At 29.5% G+C, this 15,702-nt stretch overlaps 2 protein-coding genes across 4 annotated transcripts; one reads left to right on the top strand and one right to left on the bottom strand.

Moving 5' to 3' along the window:
* The first annotated feature begins 137 nt into the window (after window positions 1–137).
* On the top strand, window positions 138–4,382 carry LOC114377587 (VQ motif-containing protein 4-like). Of its 3 annotated transcripts, XM_028336174.1 has the most exons (3): window positions 138–1,112; window positions 1,954–2,013; window positions 2,145–2,317. In XM_028336174.1, the coding sequence occupies exons 1-3, from the start codon at window positions 308–310 to the stop codon at window positions 2,219–2,221; spliced, it is 942 nt and encodes a 313-aa protein (XP_028191975.1). In that variant the 5' UTR covers window positions 138–307; the 3' UTR covers window positions 2,222–2,317. The 3 variants fall into 3 exon arrangements, with proteins under 3 accessions (XP_028191975.1, XP_028191977.1, XP_028191976.1); XM_028336176.1 differs by lacking the exons at window positions 1,954–2,013; window positions 2,145–2,317 and adding an exon at window positions 4,181–4,382 and having other exon boundaries at window positions 140–1,112; XM_028336175.1 differs by lacking the exons at window positions 1,954–2,013; window positions 2,145–2,317 and adding an exon at window positions 4,178–4,382 and having other exon boundaries at window positions 140–1,112.
* Window positions 4,383–8,690: 4,308 nt separating this feature from the next.
* On the bottom strand, window positions 8,691–9,489 carry LOC114373596 (protein RALF-like 19). Its single transcript, XM_028331090.1, has one exon. The coding sequence runs from the start codon at window positions 9,306–9,308 to the stop codon at window positions 8,973–8,975; it is 336 nt and encodes a 111-aa protein (XP_028186891.1). The 5' UTR covers window positions 9,309–9,489; the 3' UTR covers window positions 8,691–8,972.
* Window positions 9,490–15,702: the final 6,213 nt, after the last annotated feature.

Here is a 15,702-nt window from a genome sequence, read left to right as displayed (position 1 = left end):
TATCATTAACTGAACATGGAGTTATATGGCAAGAGAAAAAAATAAAATTAAATGTCATGAAACAAATTTAAAACTTGCTTAGTTGGTCACTTGGTCCACACTGCTTAAATAGCGCGTAGGCAGTGCCCTATTGCTCTCACTCTCAGAGAAACCAAAGAAAAAAAAGGGCCCTACGAATACATTTCTTACCAAAGCAAACCAAAAAAGTTTTACAGAGAGAGAGAGAGAGTGACAGAGAGAAGTTTCTCTTTCTCTTCTTTCCTTTTCCCTCATTTTCGTTTCTTTGTTAATTTCTTCTCAGTCAACCATGGACTCTCCGAGGTACCACCACAACCACCACCATCACCGTGTGAACCTTCTTCCTTCGCCGCGCCACAGTTTGAGTTCTTCAAACAGCAGCACTAGCAGCACCAGCAGCAACAACAATGGACTCCACCACTCCCAATTACTGCCACCTCTGACTCCTACCACCGTGTCTGTTCCTCCATCTCCTACATCACCCTACCCTCCGAAATCCGTGACCAGATCCGAATCCGGCAACCCGTACCCGACAACCTTCGTCCAAGCCGACACCAACTCCTTCAAACAAGTCGTTCAAATGTTAACCGGATCCACCCAAACCGCAAAACAAGCCTCAGCTTCGGCCTCCCCCAAACCTAACTCGGAACCTAGCAAACCCCACAGCCACATCCCACCCATTAGAAAACAAACCGGCTTCAAACTCTTGGAGCGGAGGAACAACTCGCTCAAGAATCTCAACATCAACCCTCTCATCGGAACCTCGGGTTTCATCCGCGGCAGCGATAACAACATAAAAAACGTCGTCGTTTCGTCGTTCTCGCCGTCGTCGCGAAAACCCGAGGTTCTCTCCCCGAGCATCCTCGACTTCCCAGCGCTCGTTCTCAGCCCTGTTACTCCCCTCATACCCGACCCATTCAACCGATCCCGTTTCCTTAACGAAAACGGCACCGTTTTAATGGACGCCATCGAAGCTGCAGATGAAGAGAAAGCCATCAAGGAGAAAGGGTTCTTCTTGCACCCTTCTCCGGCCTCCACTCCCCGTGACGAAAAGCCTCGCCTTTTGCCCCTCTTCCCCACCGACGCGTCCCCAGGTTCTGCTTCTTCTAATTCCTCCTCTTAAATTTTCAAACAGCTAAATAATAATAATAATAATAATTATTATTATTATTATTAATTACTTCCTTCCTTTTCCCTTGTCCTTATTTAGATTTTCTTGTAAGATTCTTATATATGTTTTTATGGCATTCATGAGGAGGAAAAAAAATGAGAGAAATAGAGGAGATAAACTTGTAATTGCTTATTCTGAGAATGGAACAAGAATCTTGCTTCAATTGTATCTAGTAAATTTTTGCTTTTTTTTTCTTCAATTTTTTTTTTTTATGTTTGCTTTGTTTAATGCTAATTAAGAGAGGGAGCGGAACTGCGGAAGAGTGGAAGTTTAATTTGACCGTTTTTTTTATGCTGCTCTAAATGCTAATTATTGAGTTCGTGGAGTTTTAATTAAACTTTGGGTATCAATAATAAATTCGTCAATTATTAGGAGCCATGCCGATGAGGGCATTGAGAATTTAATGAGAGTAAAAGTTTTTTACTACTATCAACCGTAAATTTCGGTTCTTCGTTTTGGACTTTTGGTCTTTGTTTTATTTCAAAAAAATAATAAATTAAAAATTAAATGTGGTTCCTGCAAGGTCGCTGCGTATATCAGAGGATTTTAATTTACTCCACTTCGTTTGGCACACTGTCAAACCTTTCAATTAATGCCGAATTTGAATTATGTGATCGAATTCAGTTGCTTCCGCTTGAGGGCAATGCAATGATAATAATGATTATTGTAATGAAACGTTATACCTAAGTGCAGTCCTTGCAGAGAGAGAAATTAAAATGTGTAATGTGTAATGTGTAATGTGTAATGTGTTGGTTTACTACAAGGGATGGCAAAACAAAAGCAGTGTTGTTGGGCTAGCTGTCAAAGAAAGAGTAGAAGAATGGGTAAGGAATCTTGACCCTTTTTGTTGTCTTTCCGAGTGAGGGGAAGGTGCCAACAAGAGATGCAGGCATTCAGGGCATTCTATGTGGGTTTTTCATTCTTTCTTTCTTTCTTTCTTGTGTTGTGTGTGTAGATCAAATAGAACGCATCCACCGGTTTTATCATGCTGTGTACTTTATGCCTCTCTTTTCCCAAAGCCCCGCAGGCTAACACCACACCAATGACAAGGTAGATCCACACAACATGTATTTCCCTTGTCAAACGTTGAAAATAAAAAATAAAAAAACACCCTTGTGTAATTATTAAGGTTGTCTTGCCTTCTTATTAGCTTTCTTTTGGGACTAAATTTGATACTACAATGTTTCTTATTGCTATTTAATTAAAATGGGTACTTTATATGCAACCGAAATTGTGGATCAACTTACACATGATTATTTCAGTTTTATTATTAGTAGTTTTAAGTTCAACTTCTAGGTATTCAATCATGTTAAGAAGTTTGTGGCCCATTGTAGTTTTTTCTGCTTGAACAAGATTATCTTCAGTGGATCTTGAGGATATTTGTGGTCTCTTCAAAGAAATGGGTACTTTATATTAATTTTAATTATCAAGATGAATGATGGTTTGATTGAATGATAACACTAAAGCTGAATTGAAGTTTTGTTCTTAATTGGAGTTTGGATTACACTTGGTAATGTGATGATTGATATCGTTTTCATGAACCGTGAAATTGTCGCAACAATGTTGTGTAAGGAGTAGAAGTCAAACTAGCTTGTTAGTGGGTTTAGGGTAGTTTTCGTTCAAGGAGTGAACTGTGAACAGAAAAAGTACACGATGTGTGAGCCATTGAAGTTTTTTTTTTTTTCTTTTCTTTTCTTGTGTTGTTGTTCCTTTATAGTAGGGACCTCGTTTTCTTTTGAGTCACAGGGGTGTTGAATGAAAGCTTTGAACATCCGTAAAAAACAATGATGTTGCAAAGACAGTTAGTTCCTCTATCTCTGATTTCAGAATTTTTAATTATCCTTTTTGACTCGAAGGAGACCACAACTGTTGTGAGTGAATGAATGGGGGCATGAGAAAATGAAAGGCTAAGTGGGACTTGTGATGATGAAAGGAAAGAAAATGGGAAAGCCAAAAAACATGGTGCTAATAAGATAGATGACCCTCTTATGTGTTGGTTTGTTTGATTGTGTGGGCTAATATAATTTTTGAGGACTATATGGAAAAAAATAAAAAAAAACCCTCTTTGGTTGGTGGTGGCATTTATTGGGAATTTGAAACTCAACATGTGCACTGCTCTGAAACACTAGTGGCGTTTTGCTATCCCATTATCAACTTCGCTATCCTTTTTTGAGAAAGATATTAAGACAACATGCCTCATGTGGCGTGTTTTCATTTGAACCATTATTAGATAATAACCCCTTTCAAAGTCCACACAGATCTTATTTATTTTATGATGAAGAAGAAAATTCAAACATGGTATATTTGACTGTCACTGATACCTTCAAATTCGTAAGAGCCACAAGTACTAATCCGTAAGCTTTATGTGTGTTCTTGAATTTTATTTTATTTTGGTTTGGTTACTCGACTATGTTTTGTTATCATTGGTCGGTAATGCTATCCTTTTGAAAAGATACACGTAATCATTATTATTTTCTTCTATTTAATCTTGTCTCAGGTTCGTGATAAAATGAAAGGTGTTTTTGTTTAAAGGCATTAGTTAAAGAATTAGTGAATAAAAAGATTTTATTATGATTGAGAGATTAATAAAAATTATAATAGAAATGCATTAATGTTAATTTTTGTTTTTTTAATTAGTGTCCTTAAATAAATAAAAAATACCAATTTATGTGGAGATGGAATGATGGATGATGGTTGACAAAAAAACTTGAATAGTTGAATACGTTAATGCTTGAATACTGATAGAGGTGAAATAGAATCAAACGAAGCAAAATATGTACTAAAGGATAATTTCTCCCTATTAATAGGAGAAAAATAGGTGACGATGAAATAAAAAAATAGTCAAGCTTTTCTTTTTTTAGTCTCACTTTTTTTAAGCATGATATTAAGTAGTGTTTTAAAACATGACTTATTCATATAATATTTTTAAAATCTATCCATTCATGTATTTTTTTTTTAAATTAACCCACTCGTGTATATTTGCCGCAGAAGATTTTCCACTTTTCTGATGCACCAGGATGGACGAACAATAAGGAAAGGGACAAGACATAGCTTAATGTACGATAAATGCAAGGAATGAAATGAACACGCTCTTTTTTTATATATTTTTCTTCTTGAATGATGTAAGATTGTAAGTACTAAGTAGCGGCTAGATTTTCCTTGCAATTATAATGAGAAATGGTAGTGGTGATCAGATTAAATTTTATGCATATGCATTTTATAATCAAGAAGAAATCTATATAGAACCAAGACCTACCATGATATATGAATATTTTTTGAAAAGAAAAACAAAATAAAATATAGGTTATACACTTTATTAATCTATAGGAATAAAAAACATATATTAAAGGATTTATAACAATTTATACATATTGTTAAATCAAATGACTTAAATCTCAATTATTATCCATTTCAAATTAGCTTTCTGTAAACTATTCTATCTCAACTTTCAAAATGCTTAATTTATCCTATTTGCTACTAAACTGTGTAGAGGAGTAGCCGCAAGTTTTGACGTTGCATTGAATATATATGTGGGATACGAGAAAACAACACGGGTCTCACGTGCCGCAATTTTCACTACACTGCAGTTCCACTTGCATTGGTTCATGTCTGAGTTCCCATACTATAATTTCCCAGCAATTTGGCATATTGAGCGAAAGATTAGGTTTTCCCTCCATGAATTAACATACCTTTCCTGTTGCAACTTGGATTAGATTCAGAGAACAAGCCTTTGCTGCCATGAATTTATTTGAAAATGATTTCGTGTACTTCTGTTCTTATTATAGCAATTTATGTATATACTCCACGTGATCTTATGTAAACAAAGTTTCATGGAATACCCGCGCGTATAAACAAGTTTCCATGAAACTACCCACCACGTGATGCATAGGGTACGTATATGAATGATGAAGAATGTTAGGTGATATATAATTAAGCATGCAACATTAACAAATTAAATGGAATCGTTCCAAATCACTTTTTTTAAAGTTGGATTTATTAAATATCACTACTATTTTAACTTCTACATTGCGCATATGATATATGTTTATTTTTCTACAATTAAATTTTATACTAAATAAATATATTTTAATATATATCATATTATAATTAAAATGTATATTAAATAATTTTTTCGTATAAATCATAGTTTTTATTTATAGCAAATGATTTAAATCATTATATGAAGTTATTTTAACTATTGAAAATTCTTTTAAAAAATAATTTAAATTAGTGGCAGTGTAAAGACTTTTTTTTTTAAACTAACATATACAATCATCAAATATGATTAGCTTATTAACTTTTTATAGTAATTACTTAAAAATAACTCAAAGATAAACTTTAATTAGTTGATAACCTAAAAATGTTTACATTGATAGTCATGTGAGTTAAACTATTTAAAAAACAATTAAATTCAATTTTTAAAAAAGAACAGATTAAAAGGGATGGACAGTTAAGAAGATCTAGTATAAAAAATAAAATAAAAAAGATAATTTGAAATGGTTGATATATGAGAGAATTTTATTTTTCTAGTTGTGGGAGAGTGTGTGAATTATTGCATGAAAGAGAAAAAAATATTAAGAATGTCTATTTAAGAGTGTGAGTTTCACCCTTATGTATTTTAATTTATAATATAGGAATAAATTTTAAATTCATGAATTTTTAGTTTATAAAAAAGCATGTGAATTTTTCCACTAATTGTTTATGAGAAGAGTTTAACGACTATGGATAAAAAGATTTTACATTATCAATTAAATTAATCATAACAGTATTTACAATTAGATGACAATGAAAATTATAATTGGCCTTAATTATTTATACATTTTAGCTAGCCCGATCGTATCACGCTATTTTACAAATAAAAATTAACCTAAACTCACAGTCTAAACAGAACGAGTTTCCTCACTCCTTCGTGCGTTGATTTTTTCTTCCTATTCCCAACTCAGATACATACTCTATTCTAATTTCTCATGTTTCGCAAAGGGGCCTCATCGCTGCTATTGTTCTTAGCGATTGTGTTGGTTTCTGTTCTACCTATGATAGGGTTTTTCTCAACTTGAATTTTCATACCTTTGTGTTGTCTATTGGGAACATTCTTTTGGTCTGGAATTGTGTTGCTTGTACTTGATAATGAGTGGAAAGAATATCAAAGAACACAAGCGACAACCTTACCCCCTGTTATATGCTTTTGTGTGGATAAAACCACTGAATCCCAAAGTAATTGTTCTATTTGCATGGAAGAATTTGAGAATGGAGATTCAATTAATCCAACCATATATTTGGAGAGTGTCCATGAATTTCATTGGTCTAGCATTAATTTTTTGTTACCTTTTGGAAAAACTACTTATCCAAATTATCGTAAGGAATTGTCAATTTTTGGTTACTTTGTGGACAAACTACTTGTCCAAAATGTGGATTTGAATGATTTTTTAAAAATTTATTTATGTTGTATATATATCAGGTTTGTGTAAGATTGATTCAGAAGCAAAAGCTAGGAAAGTTACTCTGTGGTGATCGATTGACATTAATTTGTCAAGGAAAGGATTGTTGGAAGAAGAAGAAGATTTTATTTCATTTGCCAACACAAAATACAAGAGTATGATCTCCTATTTATATTAGAATAGAGTAACTACTCACATAATTACTTATTCAAGAATACTGAATACTCACATAATTGTTTATTTAATACTTTATAACTTACAACTTTACAATTTTCATCTTTCAGAATTTAAGGCTCATAAAACTTGTTATTATTATTTTTCTAATTAATATCTAATAAAGATTTCGGGGAGGAACATGATGAACCCTATAAATCTATAGTTAATGTTGTTCCGCGGCATGTACGTGAAATCTCAATGAATAGCAAGATGCTTGGAACTTGGGTATATAGGAGAACACAGGCTTTTGATAGAGTGCTTAACTATGGTAACCAGGAGGATTATTTCAAGAATGAAGACTGCATGTGCAGACTGTTTTTGTATTAACAATTATAGCAGGTGTGGATAAAATTTGCAATTAATTAAAATACTAGCTTCTACTAGCTAGTTATTTCTGGCTACATTTTGGTGATTTAATCTTAATTATTTGAATTTGTTCTCTTGCAGGCTACTTTTTGTTTTGTTTTTCGTTTGTAGTACTTCAGGTCGTTACTATATGTAAATATTAATTATAGGGTTCACGGGGCTGGTACCAATGGTATATAGACTAGGAATTTTTATCCTTGTATTGCAGGGGATGGTCTGTTTGTAATTCGGATATGCATAAGTCATGCCATGTTGATATATCTTTTGAGTACTTTTGTTTTTCAATCAATAAATGTTATTTTGTTAAAAATGTTTGTTGAAAAATTTGAACCCGTAATTTTTTCTTTTTTTCTTCATTTTTTTCATCCTTCTTTAACCATTAAACTAACATTATATTTCCTTGAGTACTTCTGTTACGCCTCTTTAGAAATAGTTGATTACTTTGCTGATAAAAAAAAATGGCTTTAGCTGCCGTTTATACCTATTTCATGCATGCCGTAAGCTATTAGGTTCTAATTTTGTAATTTGGCTTTTCTCCATTTTGTAATTTCGGAGGGTGTCCTCTTTGTATTCCACGATCTGTCTGTAATTGACAGATATTACGTTGTATGTTTGGTGTTATTATGGTCACATCTTGTGGCTTTATTAATACTCTTCTTAATATATTTTCGCTTTATTTAAAAAAATGAAAGCTTCCTTCTAAGTTCTAAGGTAAAAGATGCGAAAAGTGTTAAACGTTACTAGTACCAATTAATAATGTTTCGTAAAACGACTTATAAAAAATTGAAAATTTGTTATATTGTATATTAATTAATATTCGTCTTCATTCTTTAACTTTCTTTTTTCCTTCTCAGTCATGATTGGTTATTGAACGTATTTTGTGCAAAAACTTCCCAGTCAATCGTATAGCTGATGATATGCTCTAACTAAATACAGTTTACACACGTGTTAAGCTGTTAGCTTTAGTCAAATTGTATTAATTAGGACTGTTATAAGATTATCACCAAAAAATTAGGACTATTATAAGATGCTTTAAGTAAGAAATGTGCTCAATTATGCCAACAAAAAACATTTTTTAAGTGCTTTTGGATTAAGGCAGTCTTCAAAACAATAATGTACTTATGGATAATCTTGGAGCCGAGAAAGGTATATATCAAATTGAAAACAAAGAGAAGAATATGAATATGATTATATGCATAAGTACTGATAAACTACTTGTATATTTGAGAAGATGATTATGGTATTGTCTGCAGAAACAATGAAAACTTAACATCAGCTAGAAGACATTAATCATTTGCCTTCCGTTCTTGACAAATACAAATTATGTGTTTATTTTAAAATAAAAATGTAACGCGACAAGCTTTAACAATTAACGTGAAATTTCATCATTCTCCAGTACTTCTGCGCATCTTTCTAATTTTTTAATTTATTAGATATTTTTCTATAGGCTCCATATATATTTGAAAACAAGAGGAAAAGAATTGTACACGGATCACATACCAAAAATATATATAGAGAGAGAGAGACCAATTAATTAGTCCCCATATAACATTAGCATCACAAACACTCGAAAATTGAATAAAAAATTAATTAAATAACCTCCCCCAACAAATTAAAATAAAATCTGTTCAATGGGAGGCTTATGTAGAAAAGTGTGGCAAGAACTCACGTAAGTTATTCTAGAACCACAATTAATACTTTATTATATAACATATAATTATATATCATATATATTTCCCTCTCCAGCTTCATGACTTGTTCATCTAGCTGGTGTCTCTAGCACAATGTGTGATTTTAGTGCAACCACGATTGTAAGGGTTGGCACGACCCCTCTGCTGGCAATTGTAGTAGGATCTTCCACGGTTACCACATGGCACATTGTTGGCATTTAGGGCACCATAGCTAATGTACCGTTGTCGCCCGGTGAGGGTTCGGCGATTGGATTCGGAATCTAGCAACATCTCATTGTCATCTCCAATGAGATCATGGACCACAGCATTAACATGGAAGCCATATTCATGATGAACACTAGAAGCCTCAGCCACCATGGCCAGGGCCAGGGCCAAGAGGAGGAAAGAGAGCCAGGGTTTGAAGTTCATTTCAAAAGGGTGGGGGTAAGGTTAGGGTTAGTGAGTTTTTTGTTTTGTTGGCTTTGGAATGTAAAAGAGAACGAGAAGAGCCCTCTGAGGCGGATTTTATCCCTGCCCTTCCTTGCTTAGGAGGGGAAAGAAGAGGATATAGGAGAAAAAAGTTGATTAGGTGGTTGTTAGTTTTTCTAGGGATAAAAAAAGGATAGAGTTTCGTGGCTGAGTTACTTGTGATTTAACCTAATTTTGGGCAGTGCCCGTTTCTTGTTCCTGCTTTTTCTCTTTTGGTCTTTGTGGCTTAGAATTAATTCTATATATGCTAATTAAATAGAGATCATGTGTTGTGTTTTATAGTTCAAATGCATGACTGCCATGCATGATGGTGAAGTTGCTATAAATTGAAAAGAATTGCGTGTGGCTATAAATAATATGACTTTATTTGCAATGAAAGATACTAAAATGAGAAATGCAAGATAATTAAACATTAAACTTGTGTATAATTTTTTTTAAGGAGCTTGTATAGGATTATTAATTATATACTTAGTATTGCTTCTATCTCACATTTTTTTATTTCATTTCTGTTTTTATTTTCTATTACATCAATTGCCATGCATGTCTATAATTTTTTTTCCTTCTTCCACTCATACACCTTAAATTTGGGATGTGTGATTAACTTTTTTTCTATTTAGATATCATTATCTATAAAGGTGAGAGATAGAGATAAAATAAAAAATTGTGATAGTAGGCAACAAACTTGAGCATTAATTGGTAGAAGGTTATTTTTTCTCTCCCTTTTTTTAATTTATTTATTTATAAGAATTAAAAACAAATATTAGAAGATTTATAATAATTTATACAAATTTTTTAACTAACTGAATTAAATTTTTTTGATAGGTTATTTTTCATTAAATAATAATATTGAATTTGAGTCTTAAATATATAATTATGTTAAATACATAAAGAAGAGATTTTATTGCCGGTAATAAGCTAATTTAGCTTAAGCAGAATTGTTTTTCGTTGAGGTTATCTATGTTTCTAAAAAAATGTGTTAATATTAAAATATTAAGAAAACAATACTATAAAAAGCTTATTATAAATAATTTAACTTTGTTAAAATTAGGAGTGATCATAATCCGTCCTATCCCATTAATTTGACCGGCTTTAAGAGAATTTTGATAGGTTTAAATTTAAGAAATTAAATTAAATCCAAATACATTTTTAAGACACATTGGGGCTATATTTGGGTCATCTCAAGCAGATCATAAACCTTGCTCAATTCCTGACTTTTTATTTTTTTCATAATTTGATCTGATTTTTGTCAATATTTTTTTGGTTTAAATATTTTTTAATCCTTATAATTTAGAATTTTTTTTTATTATTGTAATATTATTTTTTTTTTTTTAATTCTTACAAACTATATTTGTTTTATTTTTTGTCTTTTTAGTATTTTAGATAACATTTTTTTACTGATCATTAAATTTTATCCTTTTAATATTTTAGATAATATTTTTTTATTGATCAAAATGTTATCTAAAGTGTTAAAAAATAAAAAATAAAACAAACATAATTTGTAAGAACTAAAAATAAAAATGATTTTACAAGGATAAAAAATATTAAATTGTAAGGGTTAAATTTTTTTTTTTTCTCAATCCAAGATACTTCGATTGTGCAACCTTTGGTCCATTGTCAATTGGGCTTTTTTTTTATGGTTAATGTGAAACAGCAACGCTCTAACCAACTATCCGCCAATTATGTTTTAAAATAAATAATATTGTTATATATAATATTAAAATTTATAATGTATATTTAATGCGCATATAAATTTAAATAATAAATTTTATGATAATTAATTTTGATATAACTCATTCAAATTATTTAATCTGTATAATTTTTATAAATAAAAAATATTTACTATTAAAAAAATTAATTTATTAATAAATTAAAAAAACATATTTTTTAAAAAAAATTTAAAAAAATACTTACGAATCACGTAATCCGTATGAATTTCTATATGAGTTAACTCATACAGATTACGTGATCCATATAAGTCATATGAATTAACTCATACGAATTATGTAATCTGTATGACTCATACATATTATGTAATCCGTATGATTTGTATAAATTAATTTTCGTATAAGTTAACTCATACAGATTACGTCCGTATGAATCATGTGAATTAATTAGTATGAATTACGTAATTCATATGAGTCGTACGAATTACGTAATCCGTATGAGTCATACGGATTACGTAATTTGTATGAGTTAATTTGTATGACTCATACAAATCATGTCGTAAATGTTTTTCTTTTGTTTTTTTTTTCAAAAATATGGTTTTTTTAATTTATTAATATATTGAATTTTTTGATAGTAAATATTTTTATTTATAAAAAAATATATAGATTAAATAATTCGTATGAATTATATCAAAATTAATTGTCATAAAATTTATTATTTAAATTTACATGAGCATTAAATATACATTAGAAATTTTAGTGTTATGTATAGTAACATTATTTATTTTAAAATATAATTAACCTACTAGTTCAGTTGGTTAGAGTGTTGTGTTAATAACCTGAATGTCATAGATTTAATTCTTGCTTGGATCATTAATTTGTAACACATATTTTTGAAAAAAAAATAATAAAAAAATCCAGATTGAACCTCATATGAATAAGCTAATCCGTGAGATCTTCATACAAATCACCTAATGTGCACGTATTGAATAAAGAAATGAATTCTGAGGGGAAACAAATTAAGGAGTTATATAGAAGTTATACATATTAAATGAAAATTACACAACTTTCAAATGAACTATATATCTTCTTTTTATTTTTATTTGTATACTTTATTTTCATAACTATTTATTTCTTTTAATTTATTCTCTTTTATTCTAATCTCTAAATTGAATTTAATATTTTTAAAAAATGATTTATCAATAATTAAAAATAACTTTATAATATAATTTAAATTATTTTTTAAAAACTGACCTCAGTAAAAGTTTGGCCTTAAGCATAGGCGATTAATATATGGTGTTTTGTTACTGAAACGAAAATGGAATTCCACTTAACTAAAATGTCAAAAACTTTGCTTAAAGTTCTTGTCTTTCTGGATCATGCTTGTGAAATTGGTTAACCTTGCAAGATAGTATTATTATAGTGATATCTATCATTTTCTCATTGAAATTAATAAATGGGTAGACTCCAAATGAGAGAATTCTCCACAAAGCAAATGGAAATATATTAGACTTGTTCACATTTAGAAGTTGTATTGGCACTCTAAAAATTATTCAAAATCATATTTTTGTCTGTAATAATCCAACCCATCAATCATGAATTCCTGAATTTCATTAGTGAATTTTTTTTCCATGCCCGTGACACAGAATTCCAACTAAACCCATGTTTGCATTTACACTAAGTCCCCAGAAGTTCCTTCCAAAAATTCTTGCCCTCAGGTAAAATTGGTCAACACAACTTAAGGTTACCTATATAAAGTGCTTGTCAATCATTTTCAATTGGAATTTATTAAAGGGGTATTCCTCAAATTGTATGACTCGGAAGATATGGCCAAAGCTAGTCAATGCATATGATATAGTTATAACTAGACATTACTAGAAAATTATTGTCTCGGTCCTTCTCTTTTATATTTCTATGCCGTGAGAAATATTAGACTTTAGAATCATCGCATTCACAATCAAAATAGTTATCGTCAGAAATCATCACTTGTCTTTAGCACATGCTGCATCATAGGAAATTGAGGATGATTGTGTAATAGGTTTCATACATGAATAATTAGGTTTGAATTTTGGCATGAAATCAACATGAATTGCTAACCTAACAAACAACTACGTAGACCCGCGTCAATCTTTCCAGTCTTTGACCAATCTATCATAATGTATAGTTAGTTGGAACTCAACAATCTTCTACTATCATCTCGGTGTTGGGATTCAATAACAAGTGTTTGTTCCTTAACTTTACCAATGTAATTAATTGGTGTTAAGAGATTTTTTTTATTCATAAAAATTAAACATGATACTAAGAATTTATATTCATGTTATCTGGTCAATCAATTAAACTAGACCTCCTTGATAATATTATGAGATTTAACATTACAATATTTCATATACTCTTTATTGATATTTAAAAAATATATTTACAAAAATTATGTTACAAAGTGTATTGTTAGGTTTATTAGGTTAGAAAATTTAATGACTTAAAGTATCATATCAAGTAATTTGTTTTATTTAATATAAGACTCTTAACATTATGACTCTTTAAGAATCGATTTTCACACACAACAATTTTCATTCTCTTAATATTGACATGGTGATAGTCTTTTTATCTTTGATGACTTCACTCACTTACTTATTAGTATTTTGCACCTTAATCTAGCTAATAAAATAAAAATAGAGTAAAAAGAGTATTAATTAAATTAAGGCTTAATATATATTTTTGTCTGTGTAATTTAGTGTTTTTTTATTTTTGTTTCAAAAAAATTATTTTTTTTATTTTAGTCCTTATAAAATATATTTTATTTATTTTTCGTCCTTAAAGTATTTTAGATAATGTTTTAAATAATAAAAAAATGTTTTCAATAACAAGAAAAAAACATTATCTAAAGAATTTTAAGAATAGAAAATAAAATAAACACATTTTATAAGGATTATAATGGAAAAAAAATTCTAAGGATAAAAATAAAAAGAAAAATGTTAATTTAAGGATGAAAAAAGTATTTAAACCTTGAATTAATATAAATCAAAAGAAAAAAGTGAATAAAAATCCCTTACTTTTTTTTTAATTCAATCCCTTATTTGGATGAGCAAAAATATAGGGTCCTGGTTCCTGTCGATTAAAAAAATTAGATGAGTAAAAATAAAAAATATTATTAATTAAAAAATTTTAATTTTTCATTCTATTATTTTTTTAACAGAAATGTTTTATTATTATTAAATGTTATATTAGAAAATATATTTAATTTTTAAGCAACATTTTTCAATCAACATCATTGTTAAAGCTAGTGAGAGGAAATTAATATGAGACACAAGTTTATACAATTTCTCTTGTTCAGTTTCCATTCAAACAAATAAAAAAAAAATACCTAATATCCAGCACACAGGGTACTATCTTCCTTCTTAAATTTCTTTTACTCAAATTACCCAACACGCAGGGTAAACCATCTATGCGGCGAATGAAAATTACGTGCCTTAAAAGTCTCAAGTAGAAATCAAAGTCAGGCGTGGGAAATGAATATCCAGCTTGGAGTTTTATACGATGAATCATAGGAAGAATATGTTTTTTATTAGCAAAATGAGAAAGAAAAAAATATTAGTGAAAAAAATTCGAACTCACTACAATTTTTTTTTTAACTATCAAATCAATTTTATAATTTTTAATTTTTTAAAAAAAAAACACATTGAAATGTCTTTTGTGTGTGTGAATATATATTTATAAATAAATAAATAAAAACACCTCTTCTTAATTTGGCATGATAAACCATACAGCTCTTGTTAGAGACCACTTAAGAATAGCATTCACACAGAAAAAGAAACAAAAAATAATAAAATTGATTTGAAATAAAAACAAAAAAATAGGTATTCAAATAAGATGACTTCATTCTTATGTGACTCAGCACTGGTCAGAAAAAGACATCTTGAAATATTGGCAAGCATTTGGAATTGACCCCCATGGAGTCTTAACGACCCACCAGCATCTATCTACTCGTCTGTATACATGCATGTATGGGCACCTATCTCATACAGGGGAAAGTGACACACAGTTAAGTTGCCTTTTTCTTCCTTTTAATTATCTAATTTTTCTTGCAATCAAGTTTTATCATGTTGCATTAATATGATTTCTTTAGTTTAGTTGAAGGTAAAAGTGATGTTAGGATTGTAGGACTTATAGCTTTTTTTTTTTTGCTTTTTTTTATCATTGTAATTAGGATATTTGACTTTTAAGATATCTTTATAAGTTTTAATTTTTTAAATCGATTATGAAATTAATTCTCAATTAGTCACACTAAAGCTCTTATATATTTTAAGAGTATATTATACAAAAATTGAATTCAAATTCTTCGATCTCTACAAACTTAGATGTGTTGTCAACTAAATTACCATCATTTGATTATAATTTATTTTACTTAACATTAAGTAATTAATATAATTAAGATGTAAGCATATATTAATAGAAGAATAATTATCCTTATTAGTTTTTTTTACATAAATTATTATAAACACTCATATTTGAATTGGATAAGATTATTATAAATAATTTTTTTTCAAATGAGTATTTATTTAATATTCCTCCATACTTAATACTTGAAATAAAGATTACTTTAGAGACTAAAAATAAAAATAGTTATATTTTATAAGAATACGAAACCACAATTGTTGTATTTACAAAGATGT

This window comes from Glycine soja, chromosome 11, assembly GCF_004193775.1.
Source record: "Glycine soja cultivar W05 chromosome 11, ASM419377v2, whole genome shotgun sequence".
Lineage (NCBI taxonomy): Eukaryota > Viridiplantae > Streptophyta > Magnoliopsida > Fabales > Fabaceae > Glycine > Glycine soja.
This window is presented reverse-complemented; position numbering and strand designations above follow the sequence as displayed.

Excerpts from the sequence above, each read along its gene's own strand:
- LOC114373596 (XM_028331090.1), bottom strand. The coding sequence starts at position 9,308 with ATGAACTTCAAACCCTGGCTCTCTTTCCTCCTCTTGGCCCTGGCCCTG.
- LOC114377587 (XM_028336174.1), top strand. The coding sequence starts at position 308 with ATGGACTCTCCGAGGTACCACCACAACCACCACCATCACCGTGTGAAC. Across the intron at positions 1,113-1,953 it reads CCCCACCGACGCGTCCCCAG|GGATGGCAAAACAAAAGCAG; the intron begins GTTCTGCTTCTT and ends GTTTACTACAAG. Across the intron at positions 2,014-2,144 it reads AAGAAAGAGTAGAAGAATGG|ATCAAATAGAACGCATCCAC; the intron begins GTAAGGAATCTT and ends TTGTGTGTGTAG.